Source organism: Rissa tridactyla, chromosome 1 (genome assembly GCF_028500815.1).
Source record: "Rissa tridactyla isolate bRisTri1 chromosome 1, bRisTri1.patW.cur.20221130, whole genome shotgun sequence".
Classification (NCBI taxonomy): domain Eukaryota; kingdom Metazoa; phylum Chordata; class Aves; order Charadriiformes; family Laridae; genus Rissa; species Rissa tridactyla.
Window position 1 is genome coordinate 26617943 of NC_071466.1, and position 19733 is coordinate 26637675.

Below are 19733 nucleotides of genomic sequence, written 5' to 3' on the forward strand. Positions count from 1 at the left end.
AGGTTAGTAGCAGAAAAGGTGGGGGGGACACATCTGTACGTGTATGTTAGGAGTCCTTGGTCTGCTGCTGTGTGGGATACAGTATGGGGACTCATATGTATAGAAGCTCCAAGAGGAAATAACACTTGAGATTAAAGTTAGTATGAAACTAAGTCTGTTAATGCAGTAAGTTCTTTGCTGCCTTCTTTTCTGAAGTAGTTAACTAAAGATGATGCTGTGCAGATTTGTTTCCATAAATGTTTTACTGCCTCAGATCCAATGCAGGTGAGAATTCAGCTGCGAATGAATGAAACCCCTGTGCCCGAAGAAACCATTTGGAATTTGGTGGTTACTGGACTCCTTGTTTTGAGACTAGATTTAAAATGCAGCTTTTTATTTGCCGTAAGGAGAACACAAAGTATTAGTTTTCTGTCAATTAGAAATAAACTAGGTGGGCATAGAGGAAATACGGTGAGTGAGCAGAAGTTAGTCACAGTATTTTGGAGGTTTTATCAGTGTTACGGGATAAGTTTCCCAAAGTTATGGCTTTGAGCACTTGAAGGGATTATATTTTACATGTTTCTTCACTTCTTGCATTGCATGATCTTGTCAGTCTGTGTCTTCTGATTTGGGAAAGGCACAATTGTGACACAGATTTACAGCTTTTAGTTCAGAATCAGCTCTATGGAGGAGGTGGCACTGATTCAGATCTTACTACTTGATGATATATTAAAACAGTTTTTATCAAAGAGTATAGGAAAAAGAAAGGGCTGCTTTCTCTCATCCTGCCTGCAATAAACCAGTCCATGTGCGGGGGAGCTGCCGGGATGGATTTTTGGCTGTATACCTGCTAGGGCACTGTTCTAGAAACTCATTGTGGTGCTGATTACAGGTCTGATTTTGATCTTGATGTTGTTTTTTTGCTTTAAATAATTATTCCCTTCCTGACAATACATCAACGGAGAGCAGTTGTTTCTTGTCCCTGTTCCTTTTGCAAAGCCAAGCAGCTGCTCTTCTCTTCGTCAGCCACTCTGTGCTCAGAGCAAAGTGTGTTACTTTGCGAGCAGGTTATTCTCCACGCAGCTCCCCAAGCGTGTGCCGTGCTTTAAAGTCCACCGGGATTCAGCCTGGGAGTGGAAGAGCTTACAGGCTAAGTATAGACCTAGGACAGGGTGCAGGCAGAGTGAGAGAGAGACTAAGGTGAACAGAATTACAAGGCCGATGAAGTTTGCAGCATGCGTAGTTTCGCACCGCTGTGCACAAACACAGTGTGGTTGTTCCTGAGGGAGACGGTGAAGCTGCGCTGTGTAGGAGAACGCGGTGGAGCCACGGGGCTCACGAAGGAGAGTGAATTCCAGGAGAGGAGTGTACAGAAGTAGGCCTGGCCTTTTTAACATAGGGACTGGAAGAGGAACCTGTTGAGGGCTGGGTGCCTCCAGCTTACATTTTCTGGAGACAGGCTGAAGAAACCCTCAGGAGATGTTTCTCCCTGGACTTAGGTCTATATTACTGTTTTATGTAAATGACTATCTAAAGGAGCTTTTCTAATCATAGAATTGCCTAGGTGGGAAGGGACTTTTAAAATCATCAAGTCCAACCATCAGCCTAACTCCGTCACCACTAAACGATGTCCCCAAGCACCACGTCTACCCGTCTTTTAAATACCTCCAGGGATGGTGCCTCAACCACTTCCCTGGGCAGCCTGTTCCAATGCTTGACAACCCTTTCTGTGAGGAAATTTTTCCTAATATCCAACCTAAAATGCCCAGGACAGGGTTTGGGCTAGCTGTAATCCTGTCCAATTTAGAAATAGGCAACATCTTAAAATAACCCGTGAGCTGTAAGGGTTGGCAATACACCGGGAAACCCTCTGTGGAAGTACCTGGCGAGGAGGCGTCTCCCCTTTCCTCCTTAGAAAAACGGACTTTGGTCCTGGTGACTGGTCCTGCTGCAGAACCTTTTGATGCAAACACCAGAGATGGAGAGCCCCAAGCTGTTTTATATCCCTCTGTTAGTGGACTGTGTGTTCAACCTCTTTGGCTTAGAGAGGGGATGGCCCGTAATTTCTTTGTAAACGATATGTATTTGAGTTTTAAGCAGTGTTTTACAGTACTTCCATAACTTTACCTTTTGTGTAGGTTGTTTTGTTTTTCTGTATCCGTATTTTCACTGGCTTGCCCTTTCTACTGGTGTAGCAGAGCCAGAGATTTAAGTGACGGGGAAAGCTGTGAGAAAGAAGCTGTGCATTTGACTTTTTTAAGATAGCATGTTACACTATTTCGCTGACTATCCATCCCTCTTTTTTCTTCCCTCTGCCTTCAAGCCTTGCTTTGCCATGGGAAGAGAAGATTTTTAAACCCTGTGTGCCGCAGCACCATAAATGTTGCCATGAACTGCCATAATCTCCAGTCAAAACTTCATGTTTTTTGTGTGAACTAGCCAAATCTTCTATGCCTACGTCCTGCCCAGGGGGGCAAGCAGTGAAAATGCTATTATTTGGTGGTGGAATCGTACTGTTTTTGAAGTTTTTGTCCAAAGTTTCTGTCGATGCTCAGATTATGTCAGGTCCTTGAAGGAGCTCCTTTTTCCTCCTTTGGGTCACCTTCCCAAGCAGACGAGGGAAAAGTCTGAGGAGGGGGAGCTCGTGCAGGGGAACGAACCGAATCTTCCAACTAAATAATCTTCCAACTAAATAATCTTCAGAACGAAACTTCCCCGCCCGTGCCCTCGCCTCCCCACTGCAGCGGCAGGTCGCCATCTCCCCCTCCCGAGCGGGGACGCGGCTGTGCCCCACGGCGGATGATTGTCCCCCCAGGCCGCGCGGGGCCGCCTGACGAGCTGTTTTAAAGGTAGACCAGGGAGAACTGACGTGTCCGGTAACACAGAAAGATAAGCGATGATGGGGGGGCGGGAAAAAAATTTTGGTGTTTCCGCCCGGTTTCGAACCGGGGACCTTTCGCGTGTTAGGCGAACGTGATAACCACTACACTACGGAAACTCCCGCTGAGTGGAGTGGTAACTGCAGCCCCCCTTGACAGAGAAGACCCAACATGGCGGCGCGCAACTTCACGGCAGCGGCCACCGGGAAAGTTTCTGTAGCCAAAGGGCGACACCCTGGCGCTGGAGCGGGTCTTGGCCAGCTCCCAGCGGCATTAAAGCGACTCAGGACGGATCCAGCCGCTGGAGAAGAAAAAGGGGTATCCCGCCCTTGGTGCTTCACGCCCACCCCAGGGAGCGGGCCCGAACAAAAGGGTCGCGCTCCGTCCCTGGGTGGGCTCGAACCACCAACCTTTCGGTTAACAGCCGAACGCGCTAACCGATTGCGCCACAGAGACACGCTGAAAGCAGTCGCCAACGACCCAGTCCTGATGGCGGCGCCGGGACGGGTGGGGAGCGGGGGGGGCTCTGCCCTCGCACCCCCGGGGACCCGCTGTGACCCCACGGAACAGCTCCCCCCTTAGACAGTGCCCCGGAAGAGTTTCCCTTTGAATTCCTGCCGCTTCTTCTGCCGCACTTTGGGTGTCCATTCACTTTTTTAATCCGAAGAATATTCCTTCTCTTCTTTCCCCCCGTTTCTGTGGCCTTTCCCATAGGAGCAAGGGAGAGGAAAACAGCAGACATGCAGAAAAAAAACAGGGTTTAAAGTTATGTATTTTGGCGGGACAACTGCGAGGGGAGCCTGACAGCTCCTTTGTGACGCAGAGCAGTTGGCAAGTGAAAGCTCTCCGAGTATATGCCAAGGTCAAGCAAGGCCAAAATAAACATTAGCCTATTAGTTAGTAGTAAAGTATCCAATGCCTTTTCTTCCTGTAGTTCCAATACAAAAGGACTAGTTGTGACCAGAGACTTGAGGAGCAGAAGGCAAAATTCATCCCGCACCATCGAAAGGCGTGTGATACTTATTTGAAAGGGTTAACGGAAAGTGGAATCACCAGCAGAAATGAGTCAGGGCAAAAGAAACATCTCAAAGGGAAGGGAAACTGCTGCCCAGGCAGCCTCGCTTCAGCTCTAAGTCCATTAAATTAATTATTAAGCAGTCAATTTGCAGCCACCTAAAAAGGTCATAAGGTGTTAACAAAAACCAACAAGAGTTGTGAAAACCAAATGATGCCAAAGTAGTGTAATTCGCCTTCAGGAATCCCAGGTCCCAGAGACTGAGGGGAAAGGCCAGAGCAAGGAAGGGATGTACCCTTGGTGGTTGAGGATCAGGTCAGGGAACACTTAAGCGACTTCCACATACATAAGTCCTTGGGCCCTGACGGGACGTACCCACAAGTGCTGAGGGAGATGGCAGATGTCATTGCAAGGCCACTCTCGATCCTCTTTGATCAATCATGGCAACTGGGAGAAGTGCCCAAGGACTGGAGGAAAGCACATCACCCCCATCTTCAAGAAGGGCAAGAAGGATGACCTACAGGCTGGTCAGCCTCACCGCAATCCCTGGGAAGATGGTGGAGCAGCTAATGCTGGACAAAGAAATCATCAGGAGTACTTGATAATCAGAAATCATCATCATGGCTTCACCAAGGGGGAGTCATACTTGACCAACTCAATAAACTTCCATGATGGGGATGGTAGGTGAGGGGAGAACAGTGGATATTATCTACCTGGACTTCAGTAAGGCTTTTGACACTGTCTCCCATACAATCCTCACAGGGAAGCTGCTCATGTACGGGCTGGATGAGCAGACAGGTGGATTGAAACTAGCTGAATGTCCAGGACCAGAAAATGGTGATCAGTGGCACAAAGCCTAGTTTGAGGCCGGTAACTAGTGGTGTGCCCCAGGGATCAATACGGGGTCCAGTCCTGTTCAACATCTTCATTAATGATCTGGATGATGGGGCTGAGTGTACCTTCAGCAAGTTTGCAGACACCACCAAACTCAGAGGAGTAGCTCATATGCCAGAGGCTCGTGCTGCCATCCAGAGGGACTTCAACAGGTTGGAGAAACGGGCTGACAGGAACAGCATGAATTTCAACAAGGACAAGTGCAAAGTCCTGCACCTGGGGAGTAACAGCCCCATGCACTGGTATATGCTGGGAGCCGACAGCTGGAAAGCAGCTTGGCTGAAAAGGACCTCAGGGTCCTGATGGACACCATGTTGAACATAAACTAGCAACGAGCCTTTGCAGCAAAGTCAGTGAATGGTATCCTGGGCTGCATTAGGAGAAGTGTTGCCAGCAGGTCAAGAGGACACACCTGTTGTGCTGTGTCCAGTTCTGAGGTCCCCAGCACAAGAGAGATAGGGACATACTGGAGAGGCTCCGATGAAGGACCACTAAGATGATGAAGGGACTGAAGCGCCTCTCCTAGGAGGAAATGCTGAGAGCTGGGACTGTTCCGCCTGGGAAAGAGAAGTCTCAGGAGGATCTCATCAATATCTATAAATATCTGGAGGGAGGGTGCAAAGAGGATTGAGCCAGGCTCTCTTCAGTGTGTCCAATGGCAGGACCAGAGGCAATGGGCACTAACTGAAACACAGGAGGTTCCACCTGAACATCAGGAAACACTTTTTCACTGTGAGGGTGACCGAGCACAGGCAGAAGTCACCCAGGGAGGTTGTAGAGTCTCCATCCCAGTGGGTTGGACCAGATGACCTCCAGAGGTGCCTTCCAACCTCAGCCCTTCTGTGGTACTGTGAATTTCCTCCTGTGACAGGGTGGCCAGTTGCTGGGGCTTCAGGATGCCGCCACAGTGACACATCATGGTATCACAATGGCTGCTGAGAAGCTGCTTCTTGGGAGCAAGGGGGGAAGAGACAAGAGAGAAGAAACCCCCAGGAGGTGGCTCTGCCACTCACAGGGCACCGCTCAAACCCTATTGACCAATAGCTCCCTGGGAAATCAGGGGGCTTTGCCAAAAAGGCCTCAGAAGGGGCTGTCCTGGGCCCTGCTCAATTCTCTGATCTCCTGAAGGCAGAGAAAATACCAAATCTGCAGATGTGCCCAGGTCGGAGGCGGGTTTCCGGCATCCTTGAGATGGGCTTGAGCCCCCTAGGAGGGGCTCGGATTTAAACTGGTCTCACTACATTGCAGCAACGCTCCAGGCTCAACCCACGGAAATTTAATAAAGACAAACCCAAACAGGCGCTGTGGGGAAGGCGAGCCCCGGCACACAAACTCGGTTACACGGGGCTTGATGGCGAGGCAGGGGCCTGCAGAAATGGACCAGAGGGTGAAGCGCAGCCGCAGGGATGTCAGCGGCACACGGTGCTCGTAGAAAAAGGCAAATTTTACTGGGGAGAGCAGTGGGCGAGACACGGAGGGTGAGGAGGAGGCTGCGCCAGGGGGTTCTGTCTTCAAGCGCAGTGTTTTGAGCTGAGTTTGGACAAATGGAGGATGGAGACAGTAACGAAAAGGATGAAGTCTGGGAAATGTGGAGAAGGAGAGGTTTGCGCAGCAGCGCTCTGACTGCTCCCACGGTGCCATTCTCTTGGCCGCGCAAAATGAAGACAGCTTTTAAAAAACTGCAGCGTTGCCCTTCTCTTCATGTTGCACTTCCCGTTTCCAGCTCTGTTCATGCTGGAGATTCGTGGGTTTGTCGGGCTTTGGAAAGGATGCGATGCTGAAGCAGGCTGACGTGATGGCAGGTACTCACACACACATACGTTTATGTACTATCTATTTGGGGGTTCTGTGGTGCTTTTAAGTTTACAAAGCACAGTGCTAATATTAACCAACCAGTCCAAAAGGGTTTTGCCCCACTGTATTTATGACAAAGCATGCGGCTGTGTGTTGACTGACACTTATATATAGGCACTTCCCAGGAACAGCTTTTATTTTATTAGGACACACACTTTCATTGGAGTCCTTGCAGCCAAGTGCTGAGCAGAGCGCACGAGAGGAGAGGCGAACATCCCAAAAGATATTTATAGATCTGTGTTCCTCCAGTCCCTTCCTCTTCAGTATGAAAGCAATTCTCTGAAAGGATTATTTTGACTGGCTGTTCAAGATTTCCAGAGGAGGAGATTAATGTGCGGGAAGCCTCGCAGCGCCACTGGAAAAGCTGGCTGGCTTTGCACGTTTTCATGAGCTTCATGGCTCACTGTGCCAAGGTTATCTTCCTCAGACAGGGAGAGGGGGATGTCAAATAGCGATGCAGCAAGCAGAAGGGCTGGGGGCTGACAGCAGCTGCTGAAGCGCAGAATTACCTGTGCCTGGGGAGCACCGACCGCAGCTGGGGGTTGCAGCGGGTGCAGGCATCGTTCCCCAGGGTGTCCATCCCTCCCCCCCCGCCTGTTTTTTTGTCCCACTTGAGAAAATCCCCTATTTCAAATGGCCAAATGGGACATGATGGTGGTGATCTTTCTCCTGGGGGGTCAGTGTTTTCAGGTGGTGCCAACTTTGATCCTTGCAGTGATCCTCTGTGTATCCTGCAAAAGAAGGGGAGGCAAGAGGCACCCAGATGTTTAGGTTTCAGGGTCAGGGAACAATTTAATGTGTAGATATGGCAGAAGCTGTTTGCAGAGTCATTTTGGCTCCACCTTATCCCTCCTTTGCCAAGGCAATTCCCCAAATTGCAAAAAAATTGCCAGAGACGCCTTCCGTCCTGCAGCTATTCCAGTGCCAAGGGGTATGAAAAGGTAATATTCCCCCCTCCAAGGAGTTTCTGCTCTGTCCAACTGTATTTACAACAGTGTTGCTCTGCCGGGTAAAGGGACAGGACTTCTTTGGTGTCTCTCATACCCCTTTTTCCTCTCCTTTTTCCTAAGTAGAGCCCTCAGAGTGATGTTGCACTTAAAAAAAAAAAACAACAAAAAACTAAAAAACCTGCAGTTCTTAAGTCAGCCATACCAAACAGATTCTTGTTGGCAAAGCTTTTTTCTTCCTGCATACCCAGAAATCAGCTTAGCAAGCCCCTGGAGTTGATGTCACGGTTGGGGTTTTTTTGCAGGGAGGAGGCTGAAGGCCTGTTTTCCTCCACATGTCTGTGAGGGATGACTTTGGAGCTGGCCTCAGCATGAGGAAGTAACGGGCTGGGTTTCCAGCGAAGTGCCGGTGCCACCGGCGGCTCCCGCAGTGCCGGGCAGTGCCAGGGGACAGGCAGCAATCGGAAGGGGTAGAGCAGAAGAGCAAAGCGGGGATGACAATGTGGGGAGAGGCACCGAGCGGCAGGAAAGCCTGCGTTATGGCCATGTCAGACCTTAGCAGCCTGATTCCTACTGCCTTAACATGAGACTCCTGCCAAATTGAAGCCACCTTTGAAATCCTTTGAAAGTAGGGAAGAGCGTGCATTTTCATGGCAAGTTGGAGGCTTGCTGTCTCAGAGCGGTCTCCGTCTGCTTTTACTGCTCCTTGTAAATCAAAAGCAAGCTGCAAGCTGCCTGCTAGGTTTACACCGGCGTAAGAAAAAGAAGGATCAGTGCCTGCTGTGGGAGGATGACTGGGATTCATCCAGCTGCAGATGCCCTGAGGATCTGTGCTATCTCCTTCCCCTTCTCCCATCAGCAGCTCCCTCTTGCCTGCCCATGTCCATGCACCGGTCCTTTCTTCACAGTCATGGCACTGGTCTCTGCTTAGAAAATATACCTCTTTGGACTTAATTCCGTAACCGCTTTCAGGTGGTGGGTTTTCCACTTCAGGAGATTAGTCGAAGCTTAGCATTAAATACCATCCTCAAATACCGGCTATGATCCTGCGCTCAGTAGACCACAAAACACAAACTTTGAAGCTCCAGTAAGAAAAGGCCGTTTTGTGGGGGAAAAGAGAACTTCAGCCCTAATAAAAGCATTTGGCCTAATAAAAGGCCCAATCTCAACCTAGATACTATTTACAGTCTTGCTGCTCACACAGTTGTGTCTGCATGGACTATAGGGAAAGTATCCTGGAAAGACAGCCTTCTGTTAAGTTAACAAAGAGGTCACAACTCACAGTGTTAATCACCTGTCTCTCAACCAGCGTGTTTCTGTTTATTTGCTTGTACCCAAAGTACCTGAGAGTTTTTCATAGCTAATAATACAGATAACAATAATTTGCATGATAGAAAGACTGGATAAAAACACTGATGTAGGTAAAGGTGCCCCCATTGAACAAGATGGATTTCACAGCTTGGCACCTGCTGGGAACTCCTACCAGGCTGTGTCCCATCCAGAGACAGAAAACCAGTTATCTGGCCGTGGTTTGGATGCTGGGCGGCACTCAGACCTTCTGGATGGCATGTGGTGGAGTACAGACAGACAGACAGATGGGGCAAAAGTTGTCCAGAACTCAGTCCAGTGAAAATATTACTTTTATTAGTGTTAAATCCCTACTAAAGGTAAGGATTTTTCATAAGGCTTCTCCCCATCAAAATACGGGCAAAAGGGTGCAGAGTGGTCAGCAAGTGATGTGCAGTTTGGGTGAGGATGCTTTCCAGTGATCTGACAGAAGCTGTGGGACTTTCTGCAGCCGTCCAACACCGCAGCCTGTGCTTCCCTGCCATCTCCATCACGGGGTCAAACCCAAGACCTGACGTGCTGCAGCAATTATGTTCAGCTGTGTTGGGCTTCGATTACTAAAACTGGGGTACAACTGTGGAGTCTGAGCCTGTAAAATGCTGAATGCTGGCAGCTGTCACTGTCTTCCAGGGAGCTATCTGTAGGGGGAAGGATGCAGAATCCATTCCTGGTAAGGAAAGACGTGTTTCTGTAGCCACCCGTGATGCTCACAGCATTTGTGTACTGCCCGTCCAAATATGCCTGGTGGACCTGGAGACCTGGTGTCTCCTCACTGTCGAGGCTGATGGAGATGTGACGAGGAAGGGCACACACCTGAGAGCAGCAGGCATGAGACTGAGTTATTGAGACTCGCCAACACTATTTCTCCTCCCAGCTACTTTCCGCTGTTCCACGCAGCTAGCCAAATGCTCAGACGTACTTGAGATATCAAGGTTGCTATTCTGCTCCTGTGCAGGAAGGGCAGCAGTTATCTTTCCACATCATATACCCTCTTAGATCACGGACGTATAATCTTCTGTTTCTCTGGGTTTCATCTGTATATGATGAGTGAGTGAGCGAGTCTGTGGCTGTGTGGCTGTCACAGCCACCCGAGCGCAGGGTGCTGCCACTCTCCTGTGAAGCCATAGGAAATGTTTCGCGATTCAAGATAAGAAAGACCTTCACTTCCTCCTTCTGTGCTTGCAGGGCTGAGCTGCCGCTGAGGCTGCACCGTCCACCCCACCAGCCCACTCACGAAATGGACCAGGAAACCCTGGGAAGTGTTGTCCTGCTCGCCATCGTCACTTTGATAAGTGTTGTCCAGAACGGTAAGATGAAAATAAGCATTTATTTAAGGGCTAAAAGGGAGCTGAGAAAAGTTCAGGATGATGTATGCTGATGTGATCTTTGGATAAATAATCTCTGGTTATAAGTGCATGTGTGCTTAGGCATGGCTTTGGCCTTAGAAATTATCTTCTAAGCATAAAATCTTGCATGCCGACGTTGCAGTATCTTGGCAGTCGCACGGTCTTACTGTGATATTCTCGAGTGAGTTTGTTGTACATCTGCCAGCTAACGAAAGGACTAATATGCTGAGATATCCTGTGAAAATATGCAATTTGATTTGTGGACTGAGACCTGCTTTCCTGGCTAAAGTCCCTAATGCGGGCAGCTGGGGCTGCTCCCCAGCCACGGGCAGGGGCCGGGGCCCGGGGGGCTGCCATGGGTCAGCCCTTTGCACGGAGCTGGGCGAAGGGGACGAAACTGCACCGAGTCCTCAGGGGAGTCTGTCCGGGTTACTTGTGGGCAGGCAATTCTTCTGCTTTCCTGCATCTCCAGGTCCTACAGTCCCACTAATCTCAGTTAACTGCAGCCCCAAGGAGACTGCGCATTTCCTGCAGTGGAGAAGTTTCCTTTTTTAGCTCTTATTCAGTCCTCTGTAGTCCCTACTGTTCTTCAGGCTTTTTTAAACAAACCAACAAGTCTTGTGCAAAACTGATTTTAACCTGATCGTCATCTCTTACAAAATACTTAATCATTTTAGCAGGAAGTTCTGCCCAGGATACACAGAGAAGGCAGTGGGCTTTGCCCCAGCTGCACTGAGATTGCCCAGGTCCAAGGAGAGTTACCAGTGGGACGCGGGGAGCTGACACAAGTGCTAGAAATCTTCTGTGAAGGCTTCTTGGTATGAATGGGAGATTCCCGCTGAGCGCAAACCCCACGTTCGGTCCTAGGAAAAGGGCTGTTCTTGGGCTGCTGCAGAGAGGGGAAGTGGTGGGAGCCTCAGCGTGAGCCTGGCTGTCAGAGAGCGAAAAAAAAAAAGAGGTGCAGACGGGTTTCGTTTCGACACAGGCACTAAATGCCACATCGTGTAACCCAGTGCTGTTTTCTGGTAAATGCACAGTGTGTGATGTCACAGAAGACGGCACGTAATAGAGATCAGAGCACATACTGCAATTGAAAAAGTGTGTCCAATATACATTTCTTGCTATTTAACCAGATGACTTTATACACAGTTATTTCCTCTCACTCTGAAACTTGAGCATTTGCCTTCCAGCCTGATGGACATTTTCATCTCATGGAAATCTCTCTGTGAGATTATTGACCCAACCGCCACGAACGGGCAGCGCGGCGCTTGGCAAGGGACCCTGCGTGCCAAGATAGTGGCACACAGCCCCAGACCACGATTTCAGACCTCGCGTCATTTGATTTCCTCCTCCCTGGCTTTCAGTCTAGGAAGACCGGGCTGATATGCAGTCCTGCAACGAATGCAACACACAAGGCAGTAGAAATGCTCGTCAGGGCGTATCAGTTGTACTGAACTCTTGCTGTGCCTCTGGCTCAGCAAACTACTTGGGCATCTGCTTAGTACATGAAACCAGTACCAAGTACATTAGGGTTTGTATTCTTTCCTGCAGGATTAGAAAACAGTTTGGGTGGATGCTGTTGTTCCCAAAGCTGAAGGTGGGCTGTGGTGCTGTCCATTTACTGTCACCTTGTCCATTTACTGTCACCTTGTTTGTGTCAGGAATCTCCATATCCTACAGAGTGGTTTATGTGGCCGGATGCCACTGAGTCACACATGTAGCTTTAGGTTTTGTTCTTGCATCAGAGTAATGCTGCAAGTCAGCAGCTTTCAGGGCAAATCAGTGGTCATCGCTGAGCAGATCAGGACGGAGGAAGCAAAGTGAAGTCCACAGAAAGAAGGGGTAACCTGCACATTTGCCAGCACTGGCTAGGTTGGAGTATCAGCACGTGGTTTGTGTTGGAATGAACTTGTGAAACAACCAGGCTTGGATTCAGCTCTTGTACCAGAGCGGGACTGCAGTGGTTCAGGCTCAGAGCAGCCTGTGCATCCCTGGAACCTGAGGGCATCAACTCCTGGTGCAGCTGAGCTGAATTAAACCCCTCAGCTCCAGCCCTGCTCCACTCAGTCGTCTGATGTCGGCTTGTGAAACCAACTTCTTGCCTTGGGGTTCAGGGTAAAGAGCAGGAAATATAACCATGGTGTTGCAAGCTGCTTCATGCTGTAGTCTCCCATTTCCCCAGTGCCAGGCTAACAGGATCCCAATGCTGCTGTGATGTGACTGCAAACCTACAGCGAGGGCCACCCCTGGATGTGATCTGTCAGCTCTGTTCCAGTCCTTTGCAGAGCTTCAGCCTGGCTGAGCCTCAGGCAGCTGGGACCCACCTCTTGGGCTGCCTTCTGGGGAGATTTTGGGAGGCTGCAGGGCATGTGAGGTTGACAGGGCTAAGGAAACACACAACTGGGGAGCCACTCCCAGGGTGAAAAGCTCACTTGAAGCAAGAGGTTCTACCTCTCCATCTGACAGTTACATGCTGGGTTCCCTTCCAATTCACTGCCCTCATCTTGGGGGTCCACGTGGTCCTGAGGAAAAACAGTGGGTTGGAGGTGATCAACCCAGGCATTTTCTCTAAAGAAAAGGTGGATGTCTTGTGTGAGGTGGTTGTCTAAGCTCTTTCTTGAGTCAATGGACAAAGATCAGCCCTTTGGTGGGGTGGTTTCTCTCATGCCACTAGCTCTCTGAGGGATGGATTGACCTCTGGAGGTGCCTTTCCTCTATTTCCCTCTGCCACCCACTGTTTACAGAAGGAAAACGTCCATCTCCCCAATGTTTCTCAATGTCTCTGAAATGAGGTGAGACAAAGCCTGCCACTCATCCGTGATGTGGGTGTATGCGATAACCATACCCTAATGCCCAGTCTGTTGACCAAGGATCCATAGACCATGTTGGAGACAGTAAGAGCTTCCAGGACAGATGCCTGGACCTCCACAGCCAGACCCTTCCCAGGAGACCCAGCACACCCATGCCTGCCCAGCCCCAATCCCAGAGACTGTGCACCAGGAGTGTCATCACCAGCACCTCCAAGTTCTTGTCCTCAGTGACCTCTGTCACGTTGGACACGTCTGTGTTCAGCCTGATGGCTCCTGGCATTGCGGAGCCTCTCTGCAGTGGCACACTGGCATTTGGGAAGTGGAAGCAACTGCAGCAGCAGAAAGGGAGATATATATAGTTTACTCCGTTATAAAAGCTGTGGCATGTTCTAGTGGTTTCACATACATGCTAAAAGGAAGCGAGGGGGTATGCTACTACATATCCCACTGAGCCCATGCAGTCCCAGACCTGCAGGAAGTGGTTTTCCATCACAGCAGCTTTCCACTGTACAAAAAATTGCCGTCCAACGTAGTCCTCTTCAACTAGGTCCTCTTAGACACTGTAGGCAGGTTAATAGCTCCATGCCAAAGGCTGGGGTGGCATGCAGATGGAGATGCCAGGAGCTCTTGGTGGCTGTGCTGTCTGCTCTGGGTCCCCCAGGGACAGGCCCTCCAGGAACCGGCCAGTGCACCCCGCTGGTGACAGTGGGAGGGTCTGCAGCCTGGCTTAAAGTGGGAATGCTGGCTTAAAGCACGGTGGGCTTTTCTGGAGAAAGGCTGTATGTACCCAGGAAGTCACTCAGTAGCTTTTAGTGAAGGCAATGGAAATACAAAAGACCTACTTACAGAATCAGGGAGGGGGAAAAATTCAGATTCTAGGGATTAAATCCTGCAGTTTATCAAGATACACTTTTATTGTTATAATAATATCTTTCCTGATGGGTTATCTTTTATATATATCTGGCTGATATTCTAAACTGGAGAGAGATTTGGGTACACCGAGATGGGATACATGACCATACGAAGCTTGCAGCTTGTAGCCTGTCAGGGCTCTGCCTGGTCCATTTAGACACATGATTGATGGTCTCTGCTTTAGTGTCATCAGGTAAACTGTGTTTTTCAGGCGCATGATACATTATCTTGAGGTGCTGCATTTTTGCAGCAGCTAACACTCTGACGCAGCACTGTTGGTTAAAAGGAGGACACACACCATACGGACACATGGCAATCAGCCATCAGGACCAGGTTCTCAGTGAGGCCTTCTGGGAAAGGAACCAGCTCCACAGGGTGCCCCTGGTTTGGCCAACGGGTATCACTAAAAAAGAAGAGACTCCCTTGTCTCCCTGCTCTGTTAGAGAGTGAGAACTGGGTTTGGCAGCTTTGTCTAAAAAGCTTTTTTCCCGCTGTGGGGGCACAAAGGACGGAGTCTGGGCTGTACTTCTGCAGCAGCAGAGGTGCGGGCTGCCAGATGTGCCGTGCAGGGATGAAGCAGGGCCCAGAGGTGAGGCCTGCTGTCAGTCACATACAAACACGTGGGGATGTCTGAGGTCACATCGCACCATGCCCTTGCACAGACGGCCTGGTTATACCACGGTGATGGAGCGAGCGCCCTGGCCACATCCTGCACCTCCACACACTCGCATCCTCTCCTGCCATCCAGCCTTGATGCTCATGAGAACAGAGCTGATCCCACAAAGACCAGCTGCTGCAGTATCGCCAAATTACATCTCAGATCGAATGCTCTGTGTTTTTTTAACAGCTTTCTTTGCAAGCAAACTGGAGCATGAAAGCAAACACTGCAATGGCAAAGGGTTCCAGCGGCCGGGATCTTCAGCCTTTGACCGCGTCTACACGGCCAAGTGAGTAGACAAGCCCTGAGGAGCCAGTGGGGGCAGAGTGGAGTTCATCTCTCTCTTTGTTAGGGTTTAATCTGAACCCTTTTGGGGTCCAAAGGTGGGCTCCAAATGCCCTCAAAGGCTTTGCTCTGCAGTCCCACTGCTGTGTGCATTGCTGTGATGGTTTAGACCTGCAGTTCTCCAGTATGTTTGCTGGTGGGCCCAGCTCCTTTCTGGACATCGGGTGCTGTATTTATATCGGACTTGCAGCCCTTAGGTGTATTATGTCCCTTAATTTGGGAACCCGTTCCCCCGGCTGATGCTGGCAGCGTGATATGAGCACAGCTGGGGTCCCAAGGGCACTGCCGCTCACAAGGAAAGAGCCATTGGAGAGACGCTGACTTGCTGAGGAGCAGGTTGGTGGCCAAGCTCATACAAACCCCTCGGTCCCTGGGCAGCTCCCTTGACACGTGGCTCTCCGCTTCTCCGCCACATCCGTACCTCCTGTCTTTGACATCCCTTCAGAGAGAGCAGAGGGGAAAATTAATTCCAACATAGAAGAGAAAAGAACATAAAATATTTTTTATTACCCATGAAGTACTGATGCTGTGCTTGAAACTGGGTGGGATGTCCAAGTGCTGCCCTTCACAGGTGTGCAACCTCTGCCAAGGGCAGAGTACTTCCCCCTCAGAAAGAAATCCGGGACGAAGGAGGCAGCTAGAAGTCATAGAATCATGGAATCATAGAATGTGTTGGGCTGGAAGGGAACTTTAAAGGTCATCTAGTCCAACCCCCTGCAGTAAGCAGGGACATCTTCAACTAGATCAGGTTGCTCAGAGCCTCATCAAGCCTTGCCTTGAATGTCTCCAGGGATGGGGCCACCACCAACTCTCTGGGCAACCAGTGCCAGTGTCTCACCACCCTCACTGTAAAGAACTTCTTCCTAATGTCTAATCTAAACCCACCCTGCTCCAGTTTAAAACCATTGCCCCTCGTCCTATCCCTACATATCCTTGCAAACAGCCCCTCCCCAGCTTTCTTGTAGGCCCTCTTCAGGTACTGGAGGCTGCTATGAGGTCTCCCCGGAGCCTTCTCTTCTCCAGGCTGAACAACCCCAATTCTCCCAGCCTGCCTTCATAGGAGAGGTGCTCCAGCCCTCTGATCATCTTCACGGCCCTCCTCTGGACCTGCTCCAACAGGTCCATGTCCTTCTTGTGCTGAGGGTTCCAGACCTGGACACAGTACTCCAGGTGGGGGTCTCACAGTCATTCCTGCTCCCTTGCAAAGGCACGTTAACTCTGTGAGACACTCCCATTTGCAGTGCGATTCTCCTTTTGTTGGTTTCATGCACCTTTCAATGCCAATAACTAACTTGATTAACATGACTTAATTACAAGGATTTTCCAGGCCAATAAAGCACACAGCATCTACTATACACGTGCCATGATCAAACAGGTTGGGGGAGGAAAGCAGCTTTTGCAGGTGCCAGGCGTGTGCGTGGGGCAGTTTGTTTTCCATATCAGCCAGGACAAAGGCATCCTTTATCCCAGTGAGCAAACAGGGAAGCAGACCCGGGGGTGAGGTTGCCACCGTGTTCGGGCACGGACACACCAGCCACCCCCTGGCTGCTGCCTGCTGCAGGCAGAGCAGGGGCCTGGGGCAAAAACCCACCCGCAGCGGCATTAGCGCAGCTCAAATTCACCCCCCGCCACCCTTGGCTGGTGAAACACGTCAGTTTTGCTTCTCTTTCCCCCGTGTCCTGATCTCTCTCTCTGACAAATTCCTTTCTAGCCAGAACTGCGGACACGCGTACCCGACGTTTCTGGCTGTGCTCTGGTGCGCCGGCCTTCTCTGCAGCCAAGGTAATTAACGCACAAGCTTTTTCCCTCTTCGACCTTGCACTGCCTTCAGCAGGGGATGATGAACATTTCGGGGGTTATGCTCCCAGGGAACAACTTCTCCTGCAGTGGGGGGACCAGTCTCACTCGGCCGTCCTGCAGCTACCCGTGCTGTTTAATTAGCAGCACACTCCCTGGCACGGTTTATGCCAACAGATGTGTTCCCAGGCATGATTCTGGACAGTGGGGGCCAGCGACATTTCCCATATAGGTATTATGGATGAGACACCTCTGGTTTGGGTGGAGAGTTTAGTACTCAGATGCTGGATGCTCCATTATTCACCCCTGGGTCTGCAAATGGGCTCATTTGATTAAATTGCCAGAGCTGCCAGCCCTTCCCGGTGCTGAGGGCAGCCCAGGAGTATTTACCCGCATGTCTAAATATGATCCCTTTTAATACAATTTGAGTTTTACTAAAATTAAGATGAGTACTTTCCTGGGGTCTGTGGCTGTTCTTTCTGGAAGAGAGGAGTTTCCTAACCAGGAGGAGGGCTGTTGCCTGCAGGTGTGGGGAAAAGGGGAAAAGCCCCTTTTTATGTGCTCAGAAATGGGTATTGGACCATAGCACAGTCCTCCACCTGCTCCTAGAGAAGTGCCTCTGTCGGCTGCCTTTTATTTGTGGTGAGAGCAGTGCCTGAGATGGCACCCTTTGTCCTGAGCCCAGCGCGACCCACACCGGGTTTCTGCAGCGGGCAGAGCTGTGGCAGGATTACACCCACAAAGGCTTCAGAAAAGCTGTGTGAGGCCAAGGGAAGTGCTCTTTTTCCCACGCAAAGGTCTCTGTCCTCCTTCCAGTACTCATCCCACAGCCCAAGGCTGCAGGTTCCCATTTCCCGGACCAGCCCGGGCGGCAGATGGGGACAGTACATACAGAGAGATCTGTGCTGGTGTCTAACGCCTTGTTTTACCCTTCACGCAGCTCCTGCCGCCTTTGCCGGCCTGATGTACTTGTTTGTGAGGCAGAAGTACTTCGTGGGCTACCTCGGGGAAAGGACTCAGAGGTGAGGACTTTTTTTGTCTTTTTATGTTAATAAAGAGCATTACACGCACATGGAACAAGGTTGTCCCACAGCCTGTGACAGCCGAGAAGACGCACAAGCCCCTCTGAATAGCCACTTTTGTAAGCAGCAGCCTACGCTGAGCACGCTGGATTTGGAGGCCAAATCCAGACCCAAATGGATGCCAAAAATGGCATTCGAAAGCCCGCAGCTGCCTTGCAATGCAAGACAGAGCAGAAATTTGCCCCTTCCATCTCAGCCCCCAAGACCTTTCAGCTGGTCTCAACAGCAGAGGCTGAAGTCTGAGGACTTCTCGCGCGATGTGACGTACGTTAACGAATTGCTTCCCCCCCTTTCTGTCTCCTCAGCACTCCCGGTTACTTATTTGGAAAGCGCATCATTTTGTTCCTGTTCCTCATGTCCGTGGCTGGAATACTCAACTACTATCTCATCTTCTTTTTTGGAAGTGACTTTGAAATGCACATAAAAACGATAACCAGCGCGATCTCTCCATTGCTGCTCATCCCCTAACTCCCTGCAGCGCTGAGGGGGTCAGCGTGCTTAATATATCCATACCCAGAAGCAGCCATAATTCAACTGTTTAAGAAACGAACCCGTAACCCTTTTAGATTGCTGTAAATCTCATGCTTGATGGGCTTTGTAGTTTGATTTAACCTTGCTTTTTCCTTCAGGAAAAAGATTTATCGTGAGCATTTGGCACGCCCAAGGAACGGTAACAACTTCCAGTTAATTCTTTAGAGTTTTTTTTCCCTAAACTGCAGCTTGCAAGCTGATTGCATGGCTGGTAGAGGCATCGTATGCTTGCTTCATAGCTGTGTTGTACTTAGCTTTTGTCCCAAAACCCAGGAGCCTCTCAGCGTCGTTCCTGACCGATGGCTCCAGCGCAGGCACAGCCTTTTACCTGCGTCCCGCATGCCCCTGCCCAGGCAAAGGCATGGACCAGACCCTTCTCCTACCCCTTCCCTCCCACTTGTTGATGACCGAGCTCCTGCTGCTGCAGGAGGGCATCCAATTTGCCCCTGTCTGGTCTTCCTTGATAAATATTCATGTGCGTAACGCTCACGACACTGATCTCATTTACGCATCGGCCTTTTTTGTTCCCCCAGAGCTGTGGAAAGGGGTCTTGCGTACATAAGGAGCTGGCGTATCGACTGGTGGGGTTGGTTTTGTTTTGCTTGGCTTTGTTTAATAAAACAGTCTAAAAGGATGAAATCTGTTTGCTCCCATCTTCTTTGCCTGCTGCGTGATCCCAGTGCTCCACGGCTCGGCAGCTGGCCGGGGAGCGGAGCACAGGGAGCAGCACCGGGCTCTTCGTAAGAGCTGCTAATTGCCCTGGGCATGACCTCGCCAGGACAAGAATTTAACAACTCCCCCTCTATTAGCAAGTTCAATTTTCTGCCTCCATCGCTAACAATGTGCCCCTACAAGTCCTTACCGAGGAGCGGTTTGATTAGAGAAATGGACCGAGGCAGGCAAACAGGCGAGCGCAATCTTTTTAAACATTGCTACCCTATGAGTGCTTAAGCTCTTAAGCCTGCCTGATTACTGCATGGAGGATGGATAAAGCTGTATTTTATGACTCCTTTGGGAGGGACAGAGACTCCTTGCTGCATGAGAAGCGGGTTTGCAGAGCTGTTCGCCGAAGCAGGCACAGAAATCCGCCTGCCTTTGTGCCACACCAAGGCTGGTGGGTTTTGTTGCTGCCCGATGGGGCAGAGGCGCTTGTGCACGCTCTCCTTCCCACCCGACCCTTTGCGCTGCCAAAAAAACACACCCCCTGCTTTTTCTTATCTTCTGCAGGAATTTTAGATGTGAAAGATTAGTAATAAACATATTTATTGCATGATGATTAGCTAATACATGTTCTCACTGGTTAGAATAGGTAATTCAAAAAATATAATCTAACCTCC

General features: G+C 50.2%; 1 protein-coding gene and 2 non-coding genes across 3 annotated transcripts; 1 reads left to right on the forward strand and 2 right to left on the reverse strand.

Annotated features, from left to right (window-relative positions):
- Nucleotides 1-2904: 2904 nt before the first annotated feature.
- On the reverse strand, nt 2905-2977 carry TRNAV-AAC (transfer RNA valine (anticodon AAC)). The gene has a single exon. It is a non-coding gene; the product is annotated as a tRNA-Val (tRNA).
- Nucleotides 2978-3240: 263 nt separating this feature from the next.
- On the reverse strand, nt 3241-3314 carry TRNAN-GUU (transfer RNA asparagine (anticodon GUU)). The gene has a single exon. It is a non-coding gene; the product is annotated as a tRNA-Asn (tRNA).
- A 6786-nt stretch (nt 3315-10100) lies between these two features.
- ALOX5AP (arachidonate 5-lipoxygenase activating protein) lies at nt 10101-19048 on the forward strand. The gene is made up of 5 exons (XM_054189180.1): nt 10101-10222; nt 14831-14930; nt 16698-16768; nt 17724-17805; nt 18171-19048. Exons 1-5 carry the CDS (start codon nt 10153-10155, stop codon nt 18331-18333), a joined length of 486 nt encoding a protein of 161 aa, XP_054045155.1. The 5' UTR covers nt 10101-10152; the 3' UTR covers nt 18334-19048.
- The last annotated feature ends 685 nt before the right edge of the window (nt 19049-19733 follow it).

Coding starts and splice junctions, on each gene's coding strand:
- ALOX5AP (XM_054189180.1), top strand. CDS start 10,153: ATGGACCAGGAAACCCTGGGAAGTGTTGTCCTGCTCGCCATCGTCACT. Junction 14,931..16,697: donor GACCGCGTCTACACGGCCAA/GTGAGTAGACAA, acceptor ATTCCTTTCTAG/CCAGAACTGCGGACACGCGT. Junction 16,769..17,723: donor CGGCCTTCTCTGCAGCCAAG/GTAATTAACGCA, acceptor CCCTTCACGCAG/CTCCTGCCGCCTTTGCCGGC.